The 19,091-nt window shown below is 37.0% G+C and overlaps 1 protein-coding gene across 1 annotated transcript in view; it reads right to left on the bottom strand.

The window, feature by feature from the left end:
* Nucleotides 1–414: 414 nt before the first annotated feature.
* MSL2 (MSL complex subunit 2) overlaps nt 415–19,091 on the bottom strand; it is a 32,178-nt gene continuing 13,501 nt past the window's right edge. The window contains exon 2 of the mRNA XM_068973243.1: nt 415–3,613. Coding sequence (XP_068829344.1) covers nt 2,022–3,613 — 1,592 coding nt within the window. The 3' untranslated portion in view covers nt 415–2,021. The remainder of the gene's footprint in view (nt 3,614–19,091) is intronic.

The raw sequence follows: 19,091 nt of genomic DNA, 5'->3' as shown, positions 1-19,091 counted from the left end.
TTGCAAAATATATTCTAATCATCCATGTGTACAATCTCATTATTTCTAGTCATTTTTGCAGTGATCATTAGTGAATAAAGAACAGATTTACAAGTTTATATAGCAGGGCATCTGCGTCCAACGTAAAACTGTTACAAACTTTAGGCAAATACATGTTTCATAAGACACTGCTAACACTCAGAGGAATTAAATAAAATTCCAAAACTTGGAAAGCAAATAAAGACAAGACAACTAAGAAGCATTTTCCACCATTTACTCTTGTTATCAAAAATAGTTCAACTCTTCTTGCAAAACAAAAACAAAATAGTACATACTGGACACATACATCACATTTTTCTTCCTATGGCTTTAGCCCACCCCCACCCCACCAAAAGAGACAAAAAAAAAAAAAAAAAAAAAGCCCAACAACAACAAAAACAACTCTACCTGACCACATTCACAGAAAATGACACCAGGATACACTACAAAACAGAAGGAGGTGTCATCTGCTCTGTGTCCAAAAGTTTCTTCTCCATGTCTTGTACTAGGTGAGTAACCATCATTGAACATGCTGTGTGCCAAATCAAAACATAACTTCAGCATATGTCAGATCTCAGAAAAGATGGTGAACGTAGTAGAAACTGAAATTTTTCCAGCAGTATTTTTCTTTAAATAAGCACTGTCAAAGCAGCAACTCTTCTTTTAAATCATAAAGTCATTTCTTTACAACCTAGTCAGTCCTTGTTTTATTTGGGCTGTGTGTGCTCTTTCAAGCAACTGACTAGATTTCCCTTCAACAGAATGTTTGTGACTCATTTATCTCCCCCATAAAAATTACAGGGAAGACAAAGATTTAAACTGAAACACAGTTTGTGCTTTACATGCAAAAGAGTATTCTAAAGAAAATCCAACTAGCTTCAAACCTACCTAAATGAACAGGCTTCATAAAAAGGCATTTTTATTAGGCCTCTATAAAGAAGTCTCCACAATGAATAGCACCCTATTAAAAAAAAAAAAAAAAGGAAAAAGCATCTCCAAACTAAAGTCTGCGGCAAACTATTAGAGGAAACAAAAAATCACTTTGAAGTGGCCAGTGGCAATAGGTATAATGCATAAATCTGAGTAAGTAAGTTTTGGAGCATTATTCCAAAATTATTTTAAGTAAATCCCAATTTCTAAATAAAACATTTGTATAATTTTTTAAAATTCTGTCACATAGTATAGTCTAAATTCAATTACCTTTAGATTAAAACTACTCTTCTCCACTTCATTTATCTAATCAGAACATTGCTCAAAGTGAAGGAAAGATTTAGAGTTTTTCCCCTAGAAATGAGTCAGACTTAACTAAAAATGGGATTCAACTCAGCAGAGTTTTGTGGCATGAACAGCTAAACATCCACAGTCTGACAGAATTTCAGTTTGTTCACTTTTAAAAGACAGATTTTTTTCAACATTCTAATGAGGGGCAAATTTTCTTTCATAATACTGCTGATTTAAAAACTGCTACATACACCAGTAGCCAATTTTCATGATCAGAAATGGTATTATGTCAGTACAAAGGTTGAGCTGGACACATCAGCTTTTCAACAGGAGAAACATCAATGGCATCTGAATGTAGCACTGAGTCTCCTGAACAAACTAATGGCTACTTTTCCACAAAATAAGAGCACAATCCTTATGGACTGACTAGATACCACTTCCTTACATTTAATCATAAACTTTGATTATGCACAAAGCATGACCATAAACAATGAGGTTAATGTTATTTTCCTTGCCAAAGTTCATTTTGTATAAATCAGTTGCATCAGCATTTGTTCTCAAACTATGAGGTTCTGTAAGAACTAAGGACATATAGTTGTAGGGTTACTCCTCCATTATCTGCAAACTATTTCCCCGACACTAACACATATAACTTAGCAATGAAAACACTTGATACAAGTGATCTATATGCAGGAGCTCCGGCAAGTTAAACCAACAAAACCATAGCTGCCGTAAAACTGTAGCTATTTTCCTACCAGAGGTAGGTTTAAAGACCCACTGATTTAACAGTCGAATCTCATGTCTATAGCTTCATCCAAACTTTTATCATCATGTGTACTGGCAGCTAAAAACGTCGTTACTGGGGACCCTGTGACATTAATTACACTGGTGCTGGTACTAGCATTGCGCACAGCAATGCTAGTCACATTAATGCCCAAAGTGAGCCTGGTCTGCTCCAAAGCCTTTTCTGGCACAGCAAATGCCTCCAGCTTCTTCTCCCCATTGGCCATATAGGAGTTTTGGCAGCCACGACATATACAATCTAAGCAGGCTTTGCGGTTAGAGTAGCAAGGGCAGCGTTGGCCGCGGCATGTAAGAACACTTGGATTTTGAGTAGCACGCCCACATTTACACCCTTTCTTTTCCTGGGGCTTTTTATACACAGTCTTGGTAGGACTTCCTGGCATAAAATGATGACTGGGAATCTTTTCCTTTACTGTTTTGTCTTTTTTAAGAATACCTGGCTTGGTTTTAGAGTGAGATTTCTTGGATCCATGTTCATGACTCTTTTTCATGCTTTTAGTAGATAAAAGCACAGTTTTGCTGATTTTGGGTGTTGTGCCTCCATTGGGAACAGTTGCTATAGGCTGAAGAGAAATTTTGCTCTCCCGTTTCACTGTCACAGGAGCAGATGCCCCCAATGTCGGGCCTCGGATAATGGTAGAAATTGGAAGTGGTTGAACTTTCTCACTGTCGCTTTCTGACCTGGATCGTTTTCTATTCAGTTTTGCTACCTTCGGAGTTGCTGCTGTACACGATAACCCATGAAGTGCAGGACTGGTGGACATAAAAACATTATGGCTAAGAGATTGGGAAGAAAGCTGCAGAAACGGTCCATTGGATACAGTGGCTTCCAAGTTGGGCTGCAAATTAGGGCAACAAACTTCTGTGTTTGAAACAGTTTCTAAGCTGCGGAGTACTTCCTCAACACTCAGTAACAGAGAGTCACCAGGTTTTATATCTTCACTGAAACTGCAAATATCAATGCCTGTGGAACATAAGTCAGAGGCTACCGTGTCACAGACAGGTGGCAAACTGTCAGATAGATCTTCAGTTTTTATGTCAACAGTGTTACATACATCAATCGTATTTGAATGTTCAGGTGAAGGAATATTTATACCAAATCTATCTATTGAAAGCCCATTGTAAGTAGGCAAACCATTGATAACAGAACTGCCAATAGCAATGCTGAGGGTACTTTCAGATATTGGAGATAAACTAGCTTGAGGATCAGTTGTGGGTTCTGAGGTTGAAGGTAAGGGGGAATGTGTCAAACACAAAGTAAAGGATGAATCTGAGGGTTTTTCCGTCTCCTCACCAAACAAGGATCCATCATTAAGCAAAGCCAAAATATCAGAAGAACAGTCGACTGCTTCTATTATATCCCGTGCCAATGCAGTCTGTGTTATATATTCACATAGTTTTTTGTAGCAGTTCACTAGGATGCTTAACTGCTTGTTTTCCTCAAACTGCTCATAGTCTTTGCACCAGCTACATGAAGGTTTCATCATCATTTTCTTGCCTTTACAACTTTTGCAGACATAGTGTTGGCAGGTTGAGTTGGTGGGTGCAATAGGATCTTGTAGCAAATGTCCTAAGAGGGAAAAAGGAGGAAAGCAAAAATTTTAGTAAAATAAATTTATAATTTCATATACTGAAGTTGAGATTATAAGTAATCTATTAAAATTAAAATGGATTAAACTCACCAGACCAGATAACAAAACAATACAAAAAGCGTATCTTACAGGAAACAGAAAAATACTCAATAGCTCACTTCATTTCCATGCTACATTCCCCATTTCTTTATTTCAAACAATCCTCCTCTGCCGGAAGCCAGTGTGAGGAATCCCGCCCGTGACAAGGTCATGAGGAAGGAAGCTGACATACGCAAGGCGTGCTCAGACTTCAGGGACCCCTCTGGAAATTCCTAAGCATGTACCCCAACAAAAATCTGCCGGCTTTTGTGCTCTGCTTTTCCACTCTTCTAACATTCTCTGGAAAAAGTCAATTCAGGGCTTTAGTCTTCTGCATTTGAATGAGTGTTTCAATCCAAAAACCCCTCTGATGGCTTTCTAGCCTGCCTGCAGGACTTGTACAGCTGGGCATGTGATTGTTTGAGGCCTCCTGACCGCAGGAGGCACAGGAAGCTTAAAACATCCTAGGAATGTAGGGGCTTCCGAAGAGTCAAAATCTTTAGAATAGGACTGATTAAAAGTTTCATTTGTTGAGTCAATGCTTGCTGCCAAATTTTCATATCCTTTGTTTTTAGATATAGTTGGTATATAGAAAAACAAGTAGTAGACCTGGTATTAGCAACATTAGATCTTTGAGTTAAGTACCTTCTTTGTTATAACCCACTGCGCCTTTGTTCTATAGAGATGTAACTTTAGCGCTTTAAGGAGATGTAGATTAAAGAAAAACACTTCAGGAGAAACAAAATTAACATTCATTAAGGAAGAGAGCCATAAAGTGTTAACAAGCCTCTTGGCCAGAAGATAATGTAAATCACCTGAGACCTTTGTATACAAAATGATGTATAGAAAGAGTCTGGGCTGCGAACGCTACATAATTTTGTGTTGTCCATTGATCTGCATGTTTTATCAAAAGTATAAAAGGCCTTCTGAACAATAAAGGACCGGACCAGCTTCTCGGACCAGTTTCTTGAACTAGTCTCTCGGCCTGGTTTCTGGGGAATCTGGCTCCCCCCGTGTCTGTCTCTCTCATTTTCTCTCCCTTTCCCTCTCTCTGCTCTTTAATTTCAGGCTGAATTTCCATCTGGGGCGCAGAGGCTCGCCAGGTCTACTTACTTGCCGTGGTTGTTAAGACCCGCGCGAAAGGGAGCTTAAGGCGAGGCACCCTTAGATATTCAAGCGGGCGCCGGTGGCCCAACGTAGATGGTGCAAATTCCTTGTCTGGAATTTTATTGGTCTTCCGCGTAAACCAAGCTATTCACCCCTCTTTCTCCACTTAATCTTCCTACTGCACTATAGTTTCTTAATCTAATCTTATATTAATAAATAAACAAGTCTTTCCACGCCAACGCCGTCCACCCTTCGAATTCCCTGGATCCACCGGGGCTGGACCCCGGCACCTCCTCTGTCTGTTTCTCCCCCAAAATGGTATATTCTGGTTCACTTTCTTACTCTCTTCTCCAAAGGCTATAAAGAGGTGGAGATCAGTCACTAAAAGTACAAACCAGGCTTATAACCCTTGGGACCTGGACCTACTGCAACAATTGTCTAGACACGGAAAAAGATAAGAGCAAGAGTTAATCCCTATTCTTATTCTTACTCATTTCTCTTCCTTAAACTGAATGTTTTGTTTTATCCGAAAGATTCAGTTAGGTAATGACAAGCCAATTATTTCCTGGAAATTTTTTGAGGCCTTGTGGATAGATAAACAAAGCCCCCAAAAAAGGTTAGTCCTTGCCTCATCAGACATTGTTTGAGGGTATTCACTATTCATCAGTACAAGTGTCTTCACGAGAAAAGTATAACTGCAAACCATGTTACTGTATATACTAATCATAAACTAGAAAAAAGATGACTAGAATATAGTTACGATGAAAAAGAACTATATTCATTTATTTAAAAAAAGGAAATACTACTAAATCCTTTTACAGAAGATCAAAATAACAACAAAAAAGAACTACATTTAAATATAGCTTAAAAAAATAAAAGAATTTAATATTGGGCTCAAAATTTTCTGTCAGAATAGAGAATGACCATGGTCAAGTATCCCAAGTACAGCAATATAATATAAAAGTGAAAGGGGGGGGGCAAGTGAAAGTGATTACTCAACTTGATATAACTCCTAAATTATAAATGACCTATACAAAATGAATCAGAAAGGGGAAAACAACTAGATTCAGTCCCTATCTCTACCCTTAGTCCCCAAAGAAACAACTGTTCACTGGTTTCCAATTCAGGACAAATAATAATGAACTCAAAGCAGCATTTGTTTTCTCATAAACATTATATAATTGAAGATTGAGACAGAAGGTACTTCTGGTTATAGATGGTGAAATCAGCAAACCCTCTCCCTTAAAAGCAACTATAAACCTGAAAATTTTTGACAAAGAGTCATTTTCACAACCAAAGACCTAAAACCATCTGAGAAGCATTTATGTGTGAACCTGCTAAATCTCAGGTGAGGACAGTGGGGATCTGTGGGGTTCTGCTCTGGGGCTCCCCAACCACCCAGCTCCATCAGTGTTTACCCTGTTAGAATAGGAAGCCACTAAGATGGAAGAGGGTTCATTCAGGACACAAATACTAACTTAGAAGTAGTTCACAGACATAAATCTATGCTGAATGTCAGAAGCAGAAGAAAATGGAGGGAAAAAAAACTGTGACTTTGGGTTGGGCAGTGTCAGATGTGTCATCAAATGCACAAAAAGAAAAACTGTGAACTGTGAACAGTTTTTGAACACATATTCAAAAACTAAAAATACTTGTGCTTCAGAAGTCACTATTAAGAAAACAAGAAGATAATCCACAGATGAGAAAAAAATATTTGCAAACCATACATTTGATAAAGAACTTATAACATATTTTAAAGACTTCATATACATCAATAAGACAATTCAATTTAAAAATCAAACAAAATCTGAATAAACATCTCACTAAATAAAACATGAATATTTAATAAGCATATAAAAATATGCCAAATATATTATTAAAACTGTGACATACTCCTACTAGTATGGATAAACTCAAAATGACAGATAATATCAAGAGATGACCAAAATGTGAAGAAATCAGAACCCTTCTGTATCAATGGTAAGAATATAAAATGATAAATCACACTGGGAAACAGTCTGGTAGTTTCTTTAAAAGTTAAACATACACTTATAAAGCAGCAATTTTACTCCTAGGAGCCTACTCAAAAACAAATGACATACATCCATATAAAGAGATGTTTGTGAATAGGATTGAACCCAGGTCTCCCACACTGCAGGCAGATTCTTTACCAGCTAAGTCACAAGGAAAACCCAAGAATACTGGAGTGGGTAACCTATCCCTTCTCCAGGGGATCTTCCCAACCCAGGAATCAAACCGGGGTCTCCTGCATCGCAGGTAGATTTTTTACCAACTGAGCTATCAGGAAAGCCCATTATTCATAATAGACAAAAACAATCCAAGTGTCCATCAACTACAGAAAAAACAAAATGTGATATATTCATACAAAAGAATAATGCTTATCATTTATGAGAACTATTGGTACATGCCACATCATGATGAACTTCAGAAATATTACGTTAAGTGAAAGAAGGCAGATGCAAAAGCATACATTGTTGTATTATCCCATTTATATAATGGCTTCCCTGAAGACCCAAAGGGCTCCCCTGATGGCTCAGAAGGTAAAGAATCTGCCTGCAATGCAGGAGACACAAGAGATGCTGCTTCGATCCCCGGGTCAGGAAGATTCCCCTGGAGAAGGAAATAGTAACCCACTCCAGTATTCGTGCCTGGAAAACCCCACAGACAGAGGAGCCTGGCGGGCTACAGTCCAAAGGGTTGCAAAGAGTCAGACATGACTGAGCAACTAAGCACAACAATTATATAAAATGTCTAGAAATGACAGGAAAGCAGAAATAGTGGTTGCCCGGGTCTAGGGGCAGAAGCAGGAGTTAATTTTAAGTAGGCTCAATGGAACTTTTGGGGTGATTAAAATGTTCTAACATCATTTCGTGGTGATGGCTGCAACAGCACTTTAAAAAATAAATAAAAACACCTTAAGGCAAGGCCTCTGTAGTTACAGAGTTCAACCTGCTTTCCATCCAAAGCAGGAATCCTTTAAGGTACCCTTGACTTAATCTAAGGAAAAGTATAGAAAATATGAATAGAGAGAGATGTGTACACACTTAAAAGGATAAAGCGTAAAGCTAAAAAATAAAATATGTTACCCTCTTGAGAAGGGGAGACTGAACAAAGTGAAATGACCTGGGACAGCACTAGTCTACGGGGGAGCCTGCTGAAGTGACTTAGCAGCAGCAGCATTCTGGGTTTAAACTGTTTTGTAACTTTTAACTTGCAAATCATGTAAATATTTTACATAATTATATAAATTTAAAGGAAACTTATAAATCAAAAGCAAAACAAGTAACTGTAATTTATCAAATTGATGGTATAACCATTTCAGTTAACCATTTCAAATATTAAACTTTAAAACACAAAATTGACTCTAATCCTTATATCCTTGTTTTGTTTTCAGAAATTATATTTGTTGCTGGTAGTGTTGATAGTTACCATAAAATGATAGTGTCTAATTGTGGGATAAAGTAAATGTTGACGTCCTTGAAAATCCTGATTTTTTTTAGTAAGAAGGAGGAAAATGTCATAAGATATGAAAGTTAAAATTAAAAATTCGGTAGTCCTGAATTTCAATTGGATTTATCAATATGAACTTAAGTTTTTATCTCAGACATACATATTTCCTAGCACTATACACTGAAAAGGCATGGAAACAGGAACCAACCACAGCAGCAATGAACTAATGATGCTGAAAAACAACTTTCTGTTCAAAGGGATCAGGGCAAATGTTGGCTTCTAAATCTGTGACATAAATTAGAAGAGGTAAACTTTGATTACCTTATGCTAGGAATTTCACAAGGAAACTATCAAAGATCAGGATAATGTTTAAAGAGACTCAGGACCAAACCTGAAGAGACTTCCAGTGACCAAAGATGAGAAAATCTGAGCATGCATAAATGCAATGGAATATAAAAGCACACCTAAAAAAGTTCAGATCCTTAGAGTTCATTTTTTTAAAAAGGGAGAAAACCAGTTTCAGGATGCTAGTGAACCTGCTCATTAAGTTTGGAAACTGGTAAATAAAAAGAAAGAGCTTCCCCAGCGGCTCCACAGTACAAGAATCCGTCTGCAATACAGGAGACTCAGGTTCGATCCCTGAGTCAGGAAGATCCCCTAGAGAAGGGGGTTAAACAACAGCAACAACAAAGAGCAAGAAGCAAGTGTTTATTCTGACTTACCTATATATGTGCTAAACCATTAAATAACCAAACCATAGATGAGAAATTTCACTTTATAGGAATAATATAACTAATGAAGAATGACATAATTTGAGTATCATTTTAAGGGCTCCCCCGGTGGGTCAGAGGTAAAGAATCCACCTGCTAATGCAGGAGATGCAGGTTCAATCCCTGGGTTGGAATGATCCCCTGGAAAAGGAAATGGCAACCCACTTCAGTATTCCTGCCTGAAAAATCCATGGACAGAGAAGCCTGCAGGCTACAGTCTATGAGGTCACAAGAGTCGGACACAACTTAGCAACTCAGCAATGATTTGCAAATGGTACAAGCTAAGTGAAAAGTAAGGATTATCTCTTGCCCTCATTCCATCACTGATTTTCTTTTCACCAGTCATGTTAATCATGAGCTACCCATCACCTTTAAAGGACTTACCCTCTACACATCGTTTGTGTTCTTTGATGAGGTTTTAGACTATGCCTAATCCTGAGAACTGAAAACGGGCTAGAAAACACAAAAACTATCATTTATTAATTCATAATTCTACCACCAATGAGTTCTTAAGAACTTCCGCCATGTAGACACATATTACCTATTGGATTGCCCAACCATTCCTCAACGAAGATATTTGAAATTTTAATCTACTATTGAAGATGCCTATTGGCAAACTTGTTTCACGCACTTAGTTAAGTATCCTAATACTCAAAAGCTTCCCAGAGGGTTCTCTTTACACTTCACGAGGAAGGCAGCTCCAATGTTACAAGGAAGGAAGAAAAAGTTCAAGGGCTTCCTAGAACCAAATGTTAACCATATACTTACTATATATCCCTAAGGAAACTCCTCCCTGCAAAATTAAGAAATATCAAATAACACTTTTTAAATGGTAAAAATACATCTTGCCCTAGAAAGTAAAATGGAGGGGCAATTTGCATTAAGAGGAAGTATGTCACTTACTGGTAGACGTACCATAAAAACTGGGAAGTATATGGCAAGAGGTTTAACTTGCTTAGCTTACATCCAGTTTCATACTCATGCACAAAAAGACTTGCTCAAAAATACACATCTTCAGACCTTAAAAACTGATTGTTCATGACAAAAGGTTTTCTCACTGCACTGACCTGAATTCTTAATCAGCAATATATCATAGGAATTACCTTCCTTTACATAATGTAAGTTGTCCTGTAACTAAATGATATCACGTGCCCTAATACTAAATGATGCTACACTGACCCTAAAAATGATAAAGATTAAATTTCATTTTTATTCCTCACGGTAATGAAAGTAACTAATTCCTTTTTTACTCTCCCTCTCCTTAACTTTTCCCATCCTCAAGTAAGACATTTGCAATCTGAGACTTAAGATTTAGTTTTAGATTACCATAATAGCCCTTCTGGGAATTTCTGAGAATACATAACTACTGGCAGGTAATTTACTAAGATATTCAATACCAGAATTTTTTAATGCTTTTAAATTTGTGAAACTCTTTATTATAGTAGTTCCAAAGGCAGAAAGTAGTAAAATTAGCCTTCAAATACCTACCACACAGATCCAATAATTATCTAGATTATACCACATTTGGTTCATCTACATCTTTTGATCTTTAAGTATTTCAAAGCAAATTTCAGCAAGCCTCATCTCTATGTAACAGTATAAATCACTACAAAGTACATTTCCTTAAGTAATCAGAATGTTATTACCACATCTAACAAAATTAATTATTTAAATAAATGTAATAAATAAAATGTAAACCAAATTTAGGTTTAACTTAAGGGAAAACATTTTAAAAACCTAGAAGAGGGCTTTAATTCTGGCATTAAAAAAAATTTCAGAAGTTGTATTTTCTCAGTAAACATATTTATGGCTTTTGAGGTAGTCATAAAATGTTCCTTTTATTAAACAGATTTAACACAGATCATTCAAATCACTACTTTTGCAATATTAATATACCAAAGCTAAGATCTGTTGCCATGCCCTACCTCTACCAAGAACCACTGCCAGCATCAAGAGTAACAAAGCAGCCTAAGTTTGAGAAAAAGGCCCACAGCACCAAAATAAATATAGCAAACTATATACAACTAGGTCTCAAATCAGCTTGCCCCTTTCTCTGTACAAGGAACAGGCACAACATCTTAGTATAAGCAAGCAAGGTATGATCAGTCTTGGCAAACTCTTCTAAATTCATAAGTGATACCAAGTTTGAACAAACCCAGTGGTAATTAATTCACTTCAGAATACCACTGGTAAAAGTGTACCATACTATAAAAGTTACTTTCCTTTTTGTTCCATCCCAAAACATGTTCTAATAATGAATTTTTTTTTCTGGTGGCTCAGATGGTAAAGAATCTGCCTGCAATGCCATGTTCAATCCCTGGGTCGGGAAGATCCTCTGGAAAGGGAATGGCAACCCACTCCAGTATTCTTGCCTGGAGAATTCTACAAACAGAGGAGCCTGGCAGGCTATAGCCCATGGGGTCACAAAGAGTTGGACACAACTGAGCAACTAACACACACACACAAATTAATAATTTTTTTCCATCCTTTCATTACATTATTATGTGACAACATTTACCTGAATATTTCTCATAAACATGAAAAACCGACAGATGTTTAATCCTTCAAAGTTCATCAGTGTTGGAAATCGAGTTCCTAGGCACTCAAACTCTTGGGTGAGATGTTAGAGTGTGGAAACTTTATCAGGCAAGGAAGGAAAGGGCAGAAGAACAAATTAGGCCAGGATCTATCACAGCAAAGGCCTCAGACTGACCCCACAGCTCTCAAGCTGAGATGGCTCTTCGAGGTTGTCCTGGCAAGATACTGTCTTTGGATGTAAGATACTCCAAGGAAGGGAAGGTGAGTGTGGGTGAGTGTCTCTCTTCAGCCAGCAGCAATTCCCAGGGAGGTCTGACAACTCCAGTAACACTCCCAGTAACTAAGAAAATGAAATCCTTCAGTCTTAAAATGGGGATTTGGGTAGTGTATACGTGACAACCACTACAATTAGTAATTTTAGCTGTCCCAATCTGATGAATTTTGAGTTTAAAAAAAATTTATGATTTCTGCCTTTAAAAATGACTAGCCCATTTCTTAAAGTTATAAAGTGACTAAATATCTAAGATCTAACTCCAAAATTGATCCAAAATTGATCCTCCAATGATGCTAAGATTCTACGGCAAGATCTATAGTGTATCAGAAGTTTTACATTTGAATACCACTGTTGAAAAGATAGAGATATTAGAGTTCTATTTTGTATAATGAAATTTTCTATAAAAGTTTCAAAATAAAACTCAATGAAAGCTTGCATATTTTCACTTGCCCCAATTTTTTCATGATTTCAAACTTACCAGCTTTACATATTTAAATATCCTCCCTCTCTCCCCACTGCCCATCCTACCCACACCCACTCCAAACAATATACTGCCTTAGTTGGACCTTCATCATTTCTCATCCTGAATACTGCAAGGGTTCTCTATAACATATCTTCCTGACTTAACTTCACCTGCTTCCATCAGTCCATTTTTCATACTACCAGCAAGTGATGTTTCTAAACACAAATCTGATGATCTTTCTTCTTTACAAAATACTTTACAAAGGAACAACTGAAAACACCTTCAAGCAACCTTTAAAACCCAAAGTCTTTGGAATGACATATGGCCTTTCAGAATCTAGCCCCTACTCACCTTTTTCCAAAAAATTTTGTACCATTAAGCTTTCTCCACAAACTCCATATTCTATTCTCACCTGGCCATTTCAAAACAAGCAATGCTTGCTTACTCATTCCTCTGTGATTTGCTCTTCCTATAAAGACCTTCTTCATTCCTTGCATGGTAAACTGTTTACTCTTTAAGAAATGATTCGATTATGACCTCCAAGAGGAAGCTTTCCTTAATTGCTGCCCCTCAGTTTATTCAAAAAGGAGTTTGCACATCCTATTATATAGCACTTATCACATTATACTGTCACCATTCACTAGGTCTCACTCACTCAAGGCCAGAAACTTATTTATCTCTGTATCTTTAAGCCAGTGTTGGCACATAAGCCAGCACCTAACAAATGTTCAATGAATGAATCATAAAAAGCACATTAGAGTTGGGAATGACCTTGGAAATCAACTTGTTCCACAGTCTCATTTTAACCAAGATGGACTTCTATACAATTACATAGCTAGTTACTAGCAAAGAGAAATAGAAGCTTAGTCTATTGATTCCCAATCTTAGTATTCTTTCTACTTAACAGGTAGCATCCATACACCTGCTATTAAATCCATAGCATCCACCGAGACAATTTTTGTTTTCACTTATCAAAAAGAGTAATTACTGAAATTGGGCCATAGCAGAATCAACAACCACAAGATATAAAACCTTTTGAGGGAATGAGATACAAGACAGGAACAGGTACTGGCAGTTAAGAACAGTGAAAGAGGCAGGAAGAGTGAAACAAAGAGGAGAATGGATGACCAATAATAGTTTTGTGAGGGTGAGGAAATCTTTACTGCATAGAAACTGGAGCTACAAGAGTCCTGCCTGGATTCTCTTATACACCAAGCTCTATTTTTAAAGTTAATCTTAAATGTTTTAAGTGAACATACATGATAATATAAAGCATTGTATTATCTCCTCTGTGAAGACACCCCAACACAAAAACCCCAGACTACGTATCAGTCTATGAATTTACAGCATGAGAAATCTTAACTAAAGACTATGTGTATACATATTAAATGTTCTATGTACATAACACTAAGTATATAAAATAAGTAAATACATATTAAACTCTTATGATTAGGATGAGCTGGGTTTTATAAGCAATGTCACTTTCTTAAGTATTATAATTCATCCATAAAAGTAAAGCTAGTAGTAGCATTAAATTGATGCTAATGGACCCCAGTATATACAAACACCCTATTCTTCCTATGGTGTGAGAATAACTATGCTGACTTTTGAGTTACATCCATTCAGCCTAGATTCAATCTCCAACAGCAGTATCAAGGCACATATAAAGACTCGGAGAGTTCTCAGTCTTAGCATCATCCTGAGAAACTTCCACACCATGCAAGTTAAGTGGAGGAAGAAGAAATGCGCAAAAGAAAGATGAGGCAGAGGCCAATTGAACTTGTACACCCACAGAAGCAAAAAACAAGGGAAACAATGGGCCAAGGACACTCGTATAAACTGTTGGACTGCATATGCCTACTATCTAGAACTTGTCTCGATGTATCCGGAACACTATGGCCATTCTAATCGCCTAGAGCATCTTTCAGAGACCCACCTTGCTCGTAACAAAGCAGTCCCTTTGGGTCCTTTGCCCTGGACCTGAGACATTCTGGACTAGTTCTGTACTTAGTTGTGGCTAGATGTAACTTGTATAAAATAATTCATCTCTTTTACTGTCTCAGCTGAAGAGAAAAAAAAAAAAAAAAAGACTGGGAAAATATACTTCTCCTACTGATGTCAATAACCTTTGCATAATCAATCAAAGGTCAATAATCTTTGCATAATTCAACCTACTGATCTAAGTATCCCCATTCTTCACCTCTTCCAAATGAAGAATTAATTGTTTAGGTTATCTTCAATTAAAAAAACATTCCTCTTTCCTTAATCACTTAAACAGTAACTTCTAAGGCCCAGCTCTGTGCCAAGCACTGTGCATTTAATAAAGAATACTTGGATCTTTCTACATCACTGAATTACAGCACCAAAATTACACCCCAAAATTAAAGACGTAAAGTATGTTTTGAAACAATATTAAGAGATCTCCTAGATACATAACACATGGGAATAATAATCTGGATTCAACTAAGAACAAAAATTACAATACCATAAAAAGATCCTATGTATCACTTAGCAAATGAGCATAGATGAATTAATTTTTAGACAATTTAAACTATTGTTTTTAAAACTTGTTACTAGTCTTATAAAACCAGTGCCCAATATACCTTTTTCAAACATATGTTGAAGTCTAAACCTCTTACAAATCTTTTCATTAGGCAAAATTCTTGAGTGCTACTATGAAGAATAATAAGCACAAATCAAAGAGAAATGAATGAGATTAGAGAACCCTCTTAAGACAGCTCCATTTTCGTCTTGGCAGAGCTTGCTTATCCAGGTCTGTTTTCCTTCTTTAAATTTTCAACTAAGCAGCACTTAAAACATGTTTCTTTAAAGTTTTCCATAAAATTATTTTAGTAGTAAACTAAAAAGCTGCTTAGTCAAGATGAAAATGGAGCTGTCTTAAGAGAGTTCTCTAATCTCATCCATTTCTCTTTGACTAAAAAGCAAATTCGGAGAAGGCAATGGCACCCCATTCCAGTACTCTTGCCTGGACAATCCCATGGACGCAGGAGTCTGGTGGGCTGTAGTCCATGGGGTCGCTAAGGGTCAGACATGACTGAGTGACTTCCCTTTCACTTTTCACTTTCATGCATTGGAGAAGGAAATGGCAACCCACTCCAGTGTTCTTGCCTGGAGAATCCCAGGGACAGAGGAGCCTGGTAGGCTGCTGTCTATGGGGTCGCACAGAGTCGAACACGACTGAAGTGACTTAGTAGCAGCAGCAGCAAAAAGCAAATTAAAAAAAAAAAAGCAAATACATGCCTCAAAAAGTCAACAAATCCAAATAAATTAAAATTTCAAGGAAATTATTAGTTGATTAATTAAATATACAAGCAGCTATGTCCCAAACCACCATTAGCCCCTGATCATCTAGATTTTACAGACCTGTAAACTTTTCTTTAAAATATCTAGCACAAATATCCGTAATTTCACAGTATGACAGAAAAGGTGCATCTTAAAATCAGGGAGTATGATGATAGATATACATCAATCACTAAAAATGGTGACACAGACAGATGTATTTTGGCTGCTTGATCAAGTAATTATTTTAAAGTTCATTACATCACTTTAAATAACTAAGCACTAATTTACTGACAGACCAGTGACAGCTAATCATGTACACCACGGGAGTGGTGGTGGGGGGAGGGTGGTTAAAAAAAAAAGACACAAAATCTGTTTCCAGTTTTGGAAAAAAGGATTACAACTAGTCTGCTGAGTAATGAAAAATGCAAATCAACTGTTAAATACTGCAATTTTAAAAGTATGAATGTTACTCAAGCTAACCTGTTTACTGAACATCTGAATAATTAAAACTTCAGAGCTTCTTTAACTTTTATGTCTTTAGTCAATGTAAAACTATGAAAAATATTTCCTGATACTCTTGGTGATGTTAGTAGTTGATACAAGGTAAGTAGGCTTCCCCAGTCAACTACCATTATAAACTAAAAGACCAAACACCATAAATTATTAAAGGGATGATATATAAACCACAGCATAGTCATAAACTCAAGTCATACTTCATTTCACATTCTAGTTAAGAAATTAAAAGAATGCCAGACACCATTTATCTTATAATTATGTAGGGGAGACTTTTATAGAGTGTTTTGTGGTTATAGAGCACTTCTGTAATATTCTGTTATTTTCATATTTTAGCAAAGCCATGATGATCTCTCATTAAATTACTAGCAGTAAGATAAAGCAGGCTAATCAGGCACAATTGATTCATAGCTGAACAACCAAACATTAACTGAATAAATCAATATAAAGCTAGATCCAAATTTCCCAAACTGGTGTTTCATTATACCAGAATGCAGTAATAGGTTTGCTTTAATACCCTCCTGGAAAGGTATCCCAAAATCTACAGTAGTGTCTTAAAACTGAAAACTGTCAAGAAACTTGCTCACTTAATATTGTTGTTTAGTCACGTCCAGTTCTTTATGACCCCATGGACTGTAGCCTGCCAAGCTCCTCTCGGAAATCCATGGGATTTCCCTGACAAGAATACTGGAGTGGATTGCCATTTCCTTCCCTAAGAAATGGATCTTCCCAACCCAAGAATCAAACCCACATCTTCTGCATCTCCTGCATTGGCAGGTGGATTCTTTACCACTGAGCCACCAGGGAAGCCCTTGCTTAATTCGGCATTAATTAAATTTATTGGCACATACATATTTTTTAAAGTATACCCATAAAACCTCACATAAGGAGAATTCAAAGACAGCAGTACTCTTATTCAGAGATTAGTATTAGAATTATGTAGATGGCCTTCTCCAGATTGACTCCAAAACTGCCCAGGAATATGTATTTTGAATAAGCTTCCTAACAAATTCTGATCCACAACCAGGATTAAAGATACTTTACCTTTTTTGCCTTGATGCCATCTTTCAACCTGGACAATTTTCTAATCAGTTAAGAAATGTGATTAAATGGTTTCAAAAAAGAAAATTTTAAAATCAGAGTATTATCAAAGATTATACTATGAGTTCATTTTAATAAAGCATACAAATTTTTACTTCCCATTAACAAGGACTACATCTTGCTTTATTTAAATTATGTAAGAAAATGCATTTTGGCAATGTATCTTTTTTATTTTTGGCCCATACCACACAACATGTGGGTTCTTAGTTCCCCAACCTGCACCCTGTAGTGGAAGCCCAATAGAAGCACAGCATCCTAATCACTGGACTGCCAGGGACATCCCCCCAATATCTATTTTTAAATGACTTGTTTGTAGACTCACAAATGTTAAAAAAAAATAGGCTAAAATTTCATACATTATACAAGGACAAAACGTAAATGTGACTTGGTATTTGGAATTCATCTTTCACTAGAAAAACTTTTAGTGTTCTGTTACTAAATGATAAAGTGTTTGGTATTCACAAACACTTCAAGTAACACAGCAAGCATAGTCTTTATTCTCTAAAAATAAAAGGCCAAATATATATATATCCTGGAGTAGGAAATGGCAACCCACTCCAGTATTCTCACCTGGAGAATCCCCTGGACAGAGGAGCCTGGCGGGCTACAGTCCATGGGGTTGCAAAGAGTCGGACACAACCAAAGCAACTGAGAATATATACACGTATATATCACTATTTTTTCTTGCTAATATTTCTTTTTGGATAATTACCTATATCTGTTAATATACAGGATATTAACAGAACACAGACAATTTACAGAGGGGGGCAATAATAATCATGAGCCAGATACTTAAAATCATCAGTGTTTTTGTGTTCCTTGTTACCTAGTATTTCAGTAGCAACTTAAGTTTCTTAATGTTTCTTGTCCCTAACCAATGGTCCATTGAGTGGATTTACAAAGAACTAAAAAAACTAAAACAATATTCATTTCAGTTCAGTTGCTCAGTCGTGTCCGACTCTTTGCAACCCCATGAATCGCAGCACACCAGGCCTCCCTGTCCATCACCATCTCCCGGAGTCCACTCAGACTCACGTCCATCGAGTCCGTGATGCCATCCAGCCATCTCATCCTCAGTCGTCCCCTTCTCCTCCTGCCCCTCATCCCTCCCAGCATCAGAGTCTTTTCTAATGAGTCAACTCTTCGCATGAGGTGGCCAAAAACAATATTACTAAGAATAAATAAGACATTAACACATGACTAAGTAGTAGAATATCCAACATCCACTGGATCATCGAAAAAGCAAGAGAGTTCCAGAAAAATATCTACTTCTGCTTTACTGACGATGCCAAAGCCTTTGATTGTGTGGAGCACAACAAACTCTGGAAAATTCTTAGAGATGGGAATACCAGACCACCTGACCTGCCTCTTGAGAAATCCGTATGCAGGTCAGGAAGCAAAAGTGACAACTGGACATGGAACAGACTGGTTCCAAACAGGGAAAAAGAGTGTGTCAAAGCTGTATATTGTCATCCTACTTATTTAACTTATATGCAGAATATGAGAAATGCTGGGCTGGATGAAGCACAAGCTGGAATCAAGAGTGTTAGGAGAAATATCAATAACCTCAGATAGGCAGATGACACCACCCTTATGGCAGAAAGCAAAGAACTAAAGAGCCTCTTGATGAAAGTGAAAGAGGAGAGTGAAAAAGTTGGCTTAAAACTCAACAGTCAGAAAACTAAGATCATGGCATCTGGTCCCATCCCTTCATGGCAAATAGACAGGGAAACAGTGAAAACAGTGACAGACTTTATTTTCTTGGGCTCCAAAATCACTGCAGATATTGACTGCAGCCATGAAATTAAAAGATGCTTGCTCCTGGGAAGAAAAACAAT

Source organism: Capricornis sumatraensis, chromosome 1 (assembly GCF_032405125.1).
Source record: "Capricornis sumatraensis isolate serow.1 chromosome 1, serow.2, whole genome shotgun sequence".
NCBI classification, from domain to species: Eukaryota; Metazoa; Chordata; class Mammalia; order Artiodactyla; family Bovidae; genus Capricornis; species Capricornis sumatraensis.
This window is presented reverse-complemented; position numbering and strand designations above follow the sequence as displayed.